General features: G+C 27.4%; 1 protein-coding gene across 2 annotated transcripts; it reads left to right on the top strand.

The window, feature by feature from the left end:
- The first annotated feature begins 7282 nt into the window (after positions 1–7282).
- LOC127250566 (SUN domain-containing protein 4-like) lies at positions 7283–12081 on the top strand. Of its 2 annotated transcripts, XM_051273916.1 has the most exons (6): positions 7283–7735; positions 8676–8855; positions 9626–9757; positions 9839–10890; positions 10971–11056; positions 11664–12081. In XM_051273916.1, exons 2-6 carry the CDS (start codon positions 8696–8698, stop codon positions 11890–11892), a joined length of 1659 nt encoding a protein of 552 aa, XP_051129873.1. In that variant the 5' UTR covers positions 7283–7735; positions 8676–8695; the 3' UTR covers positions 11893–12081. The 2 variants fall into 2 exon arrangements, with proteins under 2 accessions (XP_051129873.1, XP_051129872.1); XM_051273915.1 differs by having other exon boundaries at positions 7284–7735; positions 9626–10890.
- Positions 12082–14458: the final 2377 nt, after the last annotated feature.

Genomic DNA, 14458 nt, shown 5'->3' with positions numbered 1-14458 from the left:
GATATGTTATCGTCATGTAGATGTCATGTCAGCGACACGTAAAATTTTTTTTTTATTATTAGTATTTTACAAAATATCTTGGTAAACTATTTTTTTTTTTTTAATTTTATATCTAATCTGTTATCATTTTAGAACTTTAAATAAACCATATTTGAAAATAATTTTTCAAATAAAAAAAAAAACTTTTGCTAAAATGATCTTCTAACGTATCTGAAGTAGCAAAAACATTCAACTATATCAGCAATGGCAGACCAACATAACAAATCTTGCACTGATTGACCGTTTTAGTAAAAAAAATTTACTTATGAAATTATTTTTAAAAAAAATCAATTAAAATTCTGAAATGATAAAAAAATAAATAAATAAATAAAGTCGTATACGAAACTAAAAACAATTTATTCAATAAACAATATAACTATAATGTCCGTGGTGAAACACCAGACCTATTATATATATATATATATATATTTCTGTCTCCCAATATTTAATCTCATAATCTTAATTTTACATATACTTTAGAGGTAGAAAACAATCTATATTCTTTTTATTATTTAATTCCAATGTTACGGCCCTTTCACTAATAATGTTCCATAGTGGGACAAATTTTATTTTATTTTATTTTTTATTTTTTTAAATTCAAATATAGAAAGCCTAATTGGTTAGTCTAAAGGACAAGTTGAGACCAATATCGTTCTATAAGTGCCAACTCAATCATCAATAATCTTTTATATTTATATATATATATATATATATATGGCGCCATTAGCCTGCTAAAAAGGTTAAATAAGTAGTTGATTTGACTAGATACGAGAATTTAGGTAAAATATAATTAGTAAATAATTAAAAAGTATATTAGTAAAAATAATTATAGATTAAGATTAAGATAAGTAAATAGTTTAATTAAAATTAAGAAAATTATAAAATTTAAAATGCGATTCAAGTGTATAATTATATTTCCAAAAATAGAAATGACAAGTTATGTGGGACGGACGAAAATAGAAAATAGGGACAAATTATGTGGGACGGACGAAAATAGATTATAGGGACAAATTATGTGGGACGGAGGGAGTAATATTATGTTATATAGAACTATGTGATATACTACCTCCGTCCAATAAATATAGTCTTAATTGAGTAGAGATTTAAGGAATATTGATATTATATTGGTAGTTGGTAAAAAGTATGGATATAAGACTTTTTTGCCATTGCGAGTGTATTAGAGTAAAAAGTAGTGGCAATTGTGTAATCAAAATGAAAAAGTAGGGTAGTTTTACGGTGATATGATTATTTATGAAAATAAGACTATTGTTTTGAGACGGTCAAAAATGGTAAACAATACTATTGTATTGAGACGGTGGGAAGATAATTTATATATTGCACTGTAATAATTATATGAAATTAGATCATGTACTATTAAAATATCTAATGTATATTATACTATATCCGTCTCATATCTATATATTCATTTATTTTTTGCACGAAATTTTAGAAATATTAGTATTATTTTGGGATGTAATAGAAATAAAGATAAAAGATTAAATTAACCTTTTTAGTATTGTATAATATAAAGATAATGACATTTGTGTAATATATTGTAAATTAGAAGAGTATTTGTAATATTAGGTATATAATACAATTACTAAAAAATAAAATAGGTACTTTGTTATGGGACCGACCAAAATGAAAAAATGGATAAATTGTTAAGGGACAGAAGAAGTATTATTGTGTTATGTTAAATATATGTTTCCGCATTATTAGTGACGGACAAATCAGCACGGAATTAGTATGATATATATATATATATATATATGTATATTTTTAGGCTGCGAATCATGTGCCGATCCGGTGTGCTAATTTCATCGAATCAGCAGATGTTATATATATAATCAACATATATTTACACATAGTACAATATTTATATATATATATGTATAAATATATGTTAATTACCTATATAAATATATGTTGATTCAGTTAAATTAATAAATAACGCTGACTTAAGATAAGTTGATCCGTGTCCATATATTTATGATATATCAAAATTGATGCATCATTGCATGTACAAATGTCCTTTTTCTCTATGGAAAGTGCATGGAAATTTCGTGCGCCATGCCTCTTAGCCCCACCCTCTTGTCCTCATCTTGCATCCAATTGATCATTTAATTTATTTCCCAAACATATTGTGTTTGTGGATTTCATTTTTAGATTTGGATTTTTTTTAATGATAAAAATAATTATTAATATAGAATAAATAAACGTTTAATATAATATTTTGAATATAAAATTATTTATTAATATAATATAAAAAATAACTGTTTCATTTGATATTTTTTGAAAAAATAAAAACTAGCTATGTGTTTGTTTGGGGTTTGAATTTTGAATTGAGATTTTAATAGTAAAAAATTTGAATTTGAATAGTTGTATGATGTGATATAAATAAGTGTTGATGTGATGTTTTGAATGTAAAATTGATTTTTAGTATAATATAAAAAATAAAAAATAAGTATTTGATTTGATATTTTTAAGGAAAAAAAATAGAATGAATAATGTATTTAAAATTTAATCCCCAAAACAAACAGATGATACTGTTTCAAATACAGCAGTATATATGAGAGAGAGAGAGGATATTTTGTTCTTTTACCCAAAAATTTTCAACATATTTCCTAAAAAACTAATATACTTCTCACACTTATAATTTTTATATTATTTATACAATTTTTTATATTTTACATAAAAAAAAAACACTTCATCGTTTCTTTAACAAATTATCTATTTTTTTATTTTGGTTCTTCCTATAACAAAATATCTATTTTTTTAGTAATTGTATTATCTTCTTAACATTACAAATACTCTTACAACTTACAATATATTACATAAATATTATTACTTTTATATATTACATAAATATTATTACTTTTATATCAACGCAGTATTAATATACCTTAAACTCTGTGAAAAAAAAAAAAAAACAAAACTTATTCTTTCAAATCAAAACACAAAACAAACACACCCTAACTAACACTGTGACGACAATAAAATACATTTTTATGTATTGAATCCAGTCCTTCTACTGCCTCCCGCACAAAGAAACCACTCTAATTTTCTTTCCACGAATCCAACATACAAAAATGGGTTTTCCGGTGGCGGCGGCAGCGGCGGCGGCGGCGAAGCTTAGTCTGATGATTCACGGGGGCCTGAGTCCGCTGCTGACGTCATTGCTGTGGCCTTTCCTGCTAAAAATTTTACTGAGTTTGCATCCGATTCAGGAAACGTGGGCAGATCTGGAACACGTCCTCCGCCACTTGTGCTTCCAGCTGCGCCACCTGTTGCTCGACGGAGAAGCCGCCGGAACCCTAACCCTGCGGTGGCAGAGGGTTTTCCGGCTGCTTTCTCAGAGGATCAATCACGCACGCGCCACCGCCGCCGACCAAGAGAATTTTCACGCTCTTTCAGTTATGGCACTTTAATATTTAATTAATTAATTTACTGCCATTTTTAAATTTTGTTTGATGTTTGTTTTTTTCACAATTTGATTTAAGTTTGGTTCATATTATTTTATGTTGATTGCAATATCAATTTATAATATATATATATATATATATTTGTATGTATGTATGTAATTGGATTATAGGTAATGACACTATCCATTTTTCTTATCCAGTTCTTCGTCATTTTGTACTTCAGAATTGGATCGATATTTAAATTTGTCAGTGGAATTTCTTGCAGATAGGGCTGATGATTTTATTACATCACTATAAAAGATCAGTATTTAGGCCAAGTATCTTTATACATATATATATATATAGAGAGAGAGAGAGAGAGAGAGAAATTAATTGTTGAAACGACGCCGTCTAGTTGCTGGCCAACGTTTCAGGAAACCCTAAATGGAAGATATGGAGATGACGATCGAATACATGGCTGTTTAGTAAGAACTTGGACTGCCAGAATTTTGGAAATAGGCCTCGAAAAAAGCTTCGGAATTAATTCCGATACTGCTAAACAAAATATAAATAATATTAATTAATTTTTATTTCAATTGTTTCGAAAGTTTCGAGAATTTTTTTATATAATATTATTTGATTTATAAGACACAGAATATCCGAAGCCATTCCTTAACTATTAATATAAAGTTCGGATTTTCCGAATCTAATTTAAATAGTCTAGAAATTTCCGAAGCTTTATTATTTATATTAATTTTTTTAGTTAAAAAAGTTCGAAAATTTTCGAGTCCATTAATTGGCCTCAAAATTTCTGAAACTTTATTATATATATTATTTCTTTAATTAAAAAAATTGTTTTGAAATTTCCGAAACTTTATTATTTATATTAATTTTTTTAATTAAAAAAGTTCGAAAACTTTTGAGTCCATTAATTGGTCTCACAATTTCTGAAAAATAATATTTTCTTTAAAACTGACTGTAACACTTTGTAATATATACAACATATTTTTACTTATATATATGTGCAAGAAATGTGAATTATAATTTTAATTAAAAGAAAACAACAAAAAATATTGGGTCAAACATATCTCTTAAGTTAATCACCGTGTTATTTAAAAAAGTATTTTTTATAATTTAAATGAAATAATTTCTTTCTTTTTAATAATTTGTTCAATTATTCTTTTATATATATATATATAGTTTAGGGTATATTTTATCCTAAAAATTCAAATATATTTTTTTTATGTAAAAAATATTTTGATTATTTGTTTACTGTCTCAAAAAATTATAATAAAAACATAAAATTCTCTTATATATAAATATGAATTTCTATATATATATATATATATAAATGGCGGCTGATATTCAGCACTGTGTTGAACAGTACACAAATGACTAGCAAATAGTATTTATAATATATCATTTATATTCATATAATACAAATATAATACATAAACTAACAATTCATGGTATAATAGCATCTCACATACATTTGTACAATATGTAATTATAAACGAAGAGCACATGTCCTTATTACAAACTGTGCCAAACAAAGACCTGTGTTTTTGTATTTTATGTGTGCTGATTTGAAAAATACCCTCTATATATATATATATATACAAAAATCAAAATTCAATGGAAATTAACTGACAAATTTTTCGACCAATCCGTTCAGAGAATTTACCCTAGGCATTCTTCAATGGACTCATTATTTTTTTTCAAGAATCTTTTCGTCTTCATTTTGATGCATCGATCTCCCCGATTTTGATAGATCCGACGGTCGCAGATCATTCAGCCACCGGGGAGATCGGACGGCAGCCGATTGTCCGGGAAAAACCCTAAAGAATCCCTATAAATACAAAGAAGAAGACCTGGTTGGTCGGAAATTTTGGGACAGACACGTGAACGGCTGTGCACTTCAAATATATGATATTGAAAACCATACTCTCTGCATTCCGGGCCGATGATGGAAGATCCCTTTTTTTTTTCTTTTTTTTTTTTTTTTCGTTGTGTTTATTTACTATAGTTACCTATAGATTAATTGCATTTACAAATAATTTAGGGTAGTGGCGGAATTAGGATGAAATTAAATTTGGAGGGAGAGGGAATAATTTATAAAATAATAATTTTATTTTTATTTTTATTTTATTATAAAATAACAAATTAAAACTATATCAATAACTATATATGGTAAATATTTATTTTTGTAATTTTTTAAAATAAAAATTAATACAATTACTTATTAAAAAATTCATCACTTTGAAATTTATATTTCTATTATTTTTTTTATTAATTTCAAAATTTGTTATATATTATATATATTTTTTTAAAAATTAAATAAAAATCCCAATGGAACAGAGAGGGATGAGTATGCTCTTGCCCAATATAAGTATGTATATTTTTTTTTTTTACAGGCCAACATTTAAAATGCATATTTTTTTTTTTTACCAGGTTTGAACTCATGACCACCACCACCACGCCAACATTTAAGATGCATATTTTGTTTTCTTTGACAGTGTGTTTGTGAGATGGGTTGGATTTTTAAATTTGGATTTGAGCTGTAACATTTTTTAATTTACACAGTGATATGATATGATATAAATAGGTGTTGATGTAATAATTTGAATGTAAATTTGATTTTAGTATAATATAGAAAATAAAAAATAATGTTTGATTTGATATTTTTTGATGAAAAATGTTGATGAATAATAAAATTTAGAGAAAATCTCTAAAACCATTCCAATCACTAGCTAGGTTCGGCAGGCCAAGTTCACTTGAGTATTTCCGATTGCAGTTCTCATATCATTAAAATATTATTTTGATAAAAAATATATATATATATGTATATCTATATATACAAAATTCCTGATAATAACCTTATCAGATTTTTAATACCAGCTCATTTCCCCTGTTTTCAACCTTCAAAATTAGAGTATTAATCTTCTTTTTTTTTTTCACCATAGAGAATCATCAATAATTATATAATATCAAATGATATATCATTAAAAAAAATCATCTTATTTTCTTTTTTTAGTAAAATATTACATAACTTTTTTTTCTTGTAAATTTTTTCAATAAAAAGAACAAATAATGCAAATTATTACACTTTTATTAAAATTCATACAAAAAAAGTTGAGCAACCAATTGGATGAAAGTTATTCTTTATTTGAATAGTATTTTATTAGATTTATAAATGTAAATAAAAGAAATAATAATGATAATATAGAATATTCTCCACAATATTTAAGATATTCTTCAAAATCAGTTAATACTATTATATACTATAATATTTTCATATAAATAAGTAAATAAGCAATAACTATGTTATTGCAACAGCTATTATGAAAAATATTATATATAATGTGTTTAAATGTAAAATATATTTTTTTTTTATTAATCACAATATTATTTGTAATTAAAAAGTAAAATTTAAATAAGAAATATAGATATTCAGAAATTAAGTAAACAAATGAAATAATCAAAATATTATAAAATCATATAAAATAAAAAATTATAAATTTGATATTTAAATTTAAATTTTAAGATAAATAAGAAAAAAAATAGTAAAATAAAATTTACTAATATTTTGGAACTTCCCATTTTTCTTTTAAAAAAATAATTTTATTATTATTATTTTTTTATTTTTTTATTTTTTTGGTTTTACTATTAATTTATTTTTTCATTTTTTAAAAAATACAACCTATATCATACATTAAATGGACGCCTTGCAAGAAAGTGATAATATATATATATATATATATATGATCTGTATAGCGCTGGAGGACACGCATAAAGTCTACAATTCTGCTGTGCTGTAGTTGCTTGTCGTCTTCTATTCATTCTTCCACGTCGAACCGGTAGAGTGGGTTCACAAAAGATTGGCGTCGAAGGCACCCATACGAGCCCGACTGCCATTGCCATTCTGTTCTGGATCTACGCGTCCCATGACAAGAAAACCCATTTTTCTTTTTCTTTTTCAATTTCAATTTCAATTTTAATTTCCATTTTGCCCTTCCTTACTTTACCTGCTGACGCTGATAATGGTGGGTCGCTTCATTCATGCGACTCTGCTTTGAGTGATTGTCCCGATAATTTCGAATTCCACTTGTAATAGCAATGGGTTCTTCGTTTATCTGTCTGCCGATTTAATTTTGAAGCAAAGGGAAGATGCCTCTGCCTCTGCCTTTTTCCTTCTCTGTAAAGCATTCGATCCGCCGAATCTGAGGCTTTCTTGGATTCTATTGCACTTGCCACTTTTCAATCGTTCAAACCCCTTGACGGATCACGAAATTTCGGTGAGTTGGCTCCTCAATTTCCCACTCTTCGAATGATCTCAACTCGTATTATGATTATGATGATTATTGTTTTTTTTTTATTTCTGGATTGAATATCTGTCAATTTTTTGAATCGACGTAATCAAGATCTGTTGGAATTATGCTGTGTTTTGGGATGGGATTCAGCTTGAGTTCCTCTTAGCCTGTTTGAGAATTGAAATTGAATTCAATTTTGATGTAGAAAGCCTCCTGTACATCTGCAGTTTTCTTATCATACTCTCTTCATAAATCTGTAGTTTTGGACATGAATTAACCACTGCGGTGACTTTCACAACATTGGCAGCTTTGATCACAAGCAATTCCATGCTTATGTAGTAGTCTTCTATGTTAAGTTTTGATGTTGTGTTCTAATCTCTCATTTTCTGCTGGCAATGGAATTTGAACTATATATTATCTGATCGCCTGCTTTTATTTGTTTAGGAACTATGGTGATGGTTTCTCCAGAATTCGATTAGCTACTACTGTAATTATGTCAATTTATTCTCAAATTAGATGCTTCGAATTAGGGTGGAAGATATGTTCTTCCACTTAATCATGGCCTTATGTATTAATTGATCATGAGAAGATTTTTATGTATATATGTATATGTGTGTATTATGTGTGTACAGTTTTTTGGATGAGAATTCTTCTTTGGATTTGAGCAGTAAAATTTTTTAATTTGAATAGTTGTATGATAGTGATATTTTGAATATAAAATTAATCTTTAGTATTATATAAAAAGTGAAAATAATTGTTTGATTTGATATTTTTGGGAAAAAAAATTGATGAATAGTAGACATTTGTAAAAATTTGGTAAACGAACACACCCTTTATAAATATGTCAGAAAGGATTTTCAAATTTACATTTGTACTACATGATTTAGTCCATTTTGGCGTTGCTTACGCAGTTTGTGATATGCAGTGAGTTAAGATTGATGCGCCATGCAGAGATCACGCAAAGCTCTTCTAAAAAGAAGAGCTTTGGAAGAGGTTATTTCGGGGAGGAAACACCTGTATAAGGTCTCTCTTTCAGTCGTCGTCGTTCTATGGGGCCTTGTGTTTCTTTTGAATACCTGGATCGGCTATGGTAATGGTCAGAAAGGTTAGGTTGCTATTTTAACTTTCTAGATTATTGATTAATCTCTTTTGAGTTCTTTTTCCAATTTTTTACTGTGCAATTTCACAGCTTTTTATAAAAGTGTACTTATTTTTTTGTATAAAACATTTGCATCCAACAACTATTTCGCTTAAAAATCAACAAAATCTTAGAACACACCTCTTTTATATAAAAATCTCTTTCACCGGGCTATTCTTGTAAGCTACCTTGTGATTTCAACCTAATCGAGTAGGCAATTCTTTAAAATATAGCTTACAACTGCATTTGTTGCTTAGAGTTGTTGTGAAGTGTTTGATTAGTGACTGATTGACTGTGCTTTGTGTATCTTGTGTATTCGATATGTCTGAGCGATTGATATAATTGATGTGTTTGTTGTAATGATATTTTTTTAGATTTGCTTAAGGATGTGTTGTTTGGAGGATTTTGGAGGATTTATACTATTTATCCAAAAAATTTCATTAAAAAATATTGTATCATACACTTATTTTTTATATTATACTATTAAAAATTAATTTTACATTTAAAATATTCAATCAACATCTATTTATATCACATCAGATATACCGCATCAAAGAGTTATTCCAATTGAAAATTTAACTATTCAAAACTCAAATTTGAAATCCCGTCAGCATATATTTGTCGTTATCAAATTACAAATTGTGTGTTTAATTCTCATTTCAAGCTGGACTTTACCTTTCTTATTTATATATTTTTTCACTTTACCTTTCTTATTTATATATTTTTTCGGGATGTAGACAAGCATGAAGAATATTCCGTTAATACAACAAGATGGGATAAAGAGCAAGTTTCACCTGATGAAGGTGCAAATTCTGAATTGTCGGTCGACAGAAATCATCCATCAGAAGGAGTTGGCGTTGAAGCTAAAGGTCCCTATGCCGACTCATCTCTGCATACTCATGAAACTGATTTTAGTGTTGCAGAAATAAAATCTGAATATGATACTGTAGAGGAGGCTAAGTCAAAGAGAAATCCACCCGCCAATTTGGAAGAGTCGAAAATGGACAGGTTGTCATCAAATGGAGTACCTCCAGGTCTCGATGAATTCAAAAATAAAGCGTTTAGTTCGAGAAGCACGTATCAAACTGGTCAGGATGGAAGTATCATACATAGAGTCGAGCCTGGCGGGGCAGAATACAATTACGCGTCGGCTTCAAAAGGCGCAAAAATTTTGAATTACAATAAGGAAGCCAAGGGGGCGTCTAACATATTAAACAGAGATAAAGACAAGTATCTCCGAAATCCTTGCTCAACTGAAGAAAAGTTTGTCGTCATAGAACTTTCTGAAGAAACATTGGTGGATGCTATAGAAATAGCTAATTTCGAGCACCATTCGTCGAATTTGAAAGATTTTGAGTTATTAGGCAGTCCCTTTTATCCGACTGATTCGTGGGTCAAACTTGGAAATTTTACGGCTGCAAATGTGAAGCATACCCAAAGATTTGTTCTTCCCGAACCGAAATGGGTGAGATATCTTAAATTGAATCTTCTGAGCCATCACGGCTCAGAATTCTATTGTACTTTGAGTGTTCTCGAAGTGTACGGCGTAGATGCTGTTGAGAAAATGCTCGAGGATCTGATTTCAGTTCAAGATAAGCCGTCAGCGTCCGGAGAATTGTCAGATGAGAAGAAGTCTAATCCGAAACATCAAGCGCCGAATGAAGGGGACGGTATTGAATTTTCAGTCGAGGAAGAAGACAACACAATTGGAAACTCTGATGCCAATAGGATACGACTGGAAGCCGATGCGCTCGATCCAGTTGAAGGTGTCCGTCACCGACAATTTAATAGGATGCCGGGAGATAGTGTTCTTAAGATTTTAATGACAAAAGTACGATCATTGGATATGAATTTGGCTATTGTTGAGCAATACTTAGAGGAATTGAATTCCCGTTATGGTGATATGTTTAAAGAATTTGAAAAGGATGTCGGGGATAAAGGCGCGCTCTTGGAGAAGATTGCGTCGGATATTCGGAGTTTATCTGAAAGCAGAGAGGGCACGGTTTGTAATTCTTTTTTTGCAACTTTTTTTTGTTCGGTTAATGCAAATTTTACTGTCATCTAACTTTGCAATGCTTACAGAATACAAGGATTGACGATCTTGTGTCATGGAAATCTCATGTTTCGTCGCAATTGGACAGTATAATCAAAGAAAATGCGATCCTAAGGTTTGCCTTAATTCTCAATCCTTTTCACGTTATACGGCTTCATATACTTCGGTGAATAATGCATTATCTATATACTTGTGGTGATCTTTATAATAGAAGAAAGTAATTATTTGCTATTAATAAAAATTTGTTGAATAAAACCGTGTGTATATATTATGTTGAAATGAATGGTGTGTTCATTTTGTGTTTTTAGGTAGATGTGACGGAAATATAAAAAATAATATTTTATATTGAATTGATTTTTTGTGAACAGATAAAGTGTATATTTATATTATATATATATATTTTGTTAGTGTCGTATAATACTCCCTTTGTCCACTTTGAAAGTTTACATTTATCTTTTGCGTCATTATACTTAACATTAAAAATATCATTATATTTGTATTATGTTTTGATATAATAGTTAATATTTAAATATCAACGCTTAAAAAATAAATGTAAACCTTTAAAGTGGACGGAAGGAGAATATTTTTTTGATAATATTTATGGAGAATTATTCCGTTGAAAATAACAAAGTGAACAAACCCGAAATTTCTTACTCGGGGAAATTGTGTTTATGTCAAGCTTAACATTCTACTCAACTGATTATTTATTGTTTACTATGCAGATTGGAGGTTGAAAAGGTTCGACAGAATCAGTTACATTTGGAAAATAAAGGGATCGTTATCTTTCTTGTGTCGGCAGGTTTTTGGGTGTTGGGCGCAATGGGATTATTCATCGATATGATTTTGAATGTGAATGGATTGGGAAATTCCAGGAAATTTTGTTCTGAGAGGCCATCCTGGTTTTACCTGCTGCTCAGCTGCAGCATTACCATTATCATTCTCGCCTTATAGATATTGTAACTTCTTCGACATTCTTTCGTGCTATATATATATATATATATATATACTATATGGTTCAAAAAAAAGGAAGAAATTTATGTTACATTTTCGAAATGAAATTCAATTTATTGATCCTCTGGTGTTTATGTATGTATCTTCTTAAGTCTTTTAATTGTGAGCAGGACATTATGTCTTTGTAGAATTGTCGTCGAGAACTTGTAAATGAAAGTGTAGTTGTGCTTATGTTAACGGATAAATTAGCCTTTGCATTTGGTTACAAGATTTGATTTTTTTAATTTTTTTTTTACGACATGAAAATGTAAACTCTCGATCGAACTTAATATCCTGTAAACTAGGCTCGATAAGGTAAGTCATACTAGACGAACCATGTGTGATAGGTGATCTATAGGCGTCGGGGGTTCAAATCACACATGACCTCATAGTTATAGATCCAATCCTACGACACTGAATCATTTTTTACGGGACTACAAGATTTGATTTTTAATTGTTGGATCGATCGATTGAGACAATTTGAAAGGCCGGGCGAAGATTGAGAATACATTAATTAAACATGAATTGCAATTTTTTAAAATGAAGATTGATATTGTTTTAAAAGAAATGATACACAATTTTAAGTGCATATCAAGCCAAAGCCTACACCGGGATGAAAAAAAAAAAAAACCTAAATTATATAACACGTTATTGATTTAGTAAAATGCACAAAATATATAAAAACCTAAATTATATAACACGTTATTGATTTAGTAAAATGCACAAAATATATAATATTTATTTATTTATTGCCGTATAATTTTTTGTGTTCAAAACTGCTTTTTATTGTAATTATAGACCTAATTATACAAAGTTGGTACAGATAAAAATGATAAATATATTAAATAATCTTTTTGAATAATAATTATATAAATCAATAATTGATCAATTATTTATTTTTATAAATTTTGTATAAACCAATAATAGCTTGTCATAAAGAAAAAAACTAAATATATATATATATTAATCAATTATTTATTTATTTATTCAATTTTTTTTTAGTATATTTACCTTTTATTTGTATAAATAAGTATATATTGACAACTAAATATTAATTTTGACAAATACGATGTTTTTTACAAATTTTAATTTAACAAAAAAAAGATCTCAACACAATGTATATTTTTACTAATAAAAACAAGGTTATGTTATATAATTTAAAACATTTCATTATACATTATTTTAATACTAAATTCAAATCAAATTTATCACAAATCTAAAGAAACATACCCTAAATTCCTTTAGTTTAATGGTAACATTCATTCTATTTTTATTTTTTAAAAAAATAGTTGTGTTCTTTTAGGAATTTTTTACAACATTTTTATTATTTTTTTAAAAAATACTCACCCCATCATGAGAAAGTATACATATTTCTATTTTACAACGTCCAATTACAAAAATATCTTACCTTTTTTCCACAAATACTTACTGCATCACATCGTTACTTTTACACCAAAAAGCAAGAGAAAAAATGTTATTACACTAATTTTAACTACCAACTATAATTAAAATATTATTATTTTTTAAACCGTGTTGTATACTTTATGAGTGGACGGAGGGAGTATTAAATTAAATAATTATTTTTTATTTATATATTTTTACTAAAAATTAATTTTATATTCAAAATTTATATTTATATGATATTAAATAGTTATTCAAATTTAAAATTTAACCATTAAAAAATCGAATAAAAAAATCAAATCTAAAAAAAAAAATTAAAAACCAAACCCCGGGAAAGAAAATGACTTACCCAAACAATTAAGAAAGTTGTAAATAAAGAAAATATTCAAAAATTTTGAAACATTCCCAATTAATTAGTAAAATACTTAACACAAAAAATATTATTCTGCCATTTTTAATTTTTCACGCATATTATTTTATTTTACTAATTATAAACTTACTATATAATAGTACTATAAAGTATAACATACCAATTGAATAATATTATTAAAAATACATATTATATTAATCTCAATGTCACATAAATACAATTAACATAGAATTTATGTTAAGATAATATATACTCTCTCATTTTCACTTAATTTGTCCACTATTTTTATTTTGTCAGTCCCATATAATTTATTATTTTTTTTTTCAAAAAATATAATTATACATTTTAATCACATTTTAAAATTAATAATTTATAATTTTTTTATATTTTGATTAAACTATTTTGTCATTTTAATTATAATCTATAAATATTTTGATTAAATCATAATTATTTTATTAATACATTTTTAATTACATAATACCTAAAAGTCCGTGTCTAACCTAAATAAAATAATTAGATCAAGAGGGAATAAAACATGTGTTAACAATTTATGATGATAGTACATACAATATATACTATTGTTGGCATATATCCGTCCAATTTCTATTGTCGTAAAGTATATTTGCACTGTTTTTTTAGGTGATTGTCTTTTTGTTATGAATTGACAAATTTACTGTTAATTGTATAATAGAGATTAAAAGTAATAAATGAATTAAGGATAAAAATGTAAAATTTGTATTTAAAAAGAAGGAAATA

The sequence above is a fragment of the Andrographis paniculata genome, unplaced genomic scaffold, assembly GCF_009805555.1.
Source record: "Andrographis paniculata isolate CXL003 unplaced genomic scaffold, ASM980555v1 Contig37END, whole genome shotgun sequence".
Classification (NCBI taxonomy): domain Eukaryota; kingdom Viridiplantae; phylum Streptophyta; class Magnoliopsida; order Lamiales; family Acanthaceae; genus Andrographis; species Andrographis paniculata.
The sequence above is the reverse complement of the archived record's forward strand: the minus strand, read 5'-3'. Positions and strand labels throughout refer to the sequence as shown.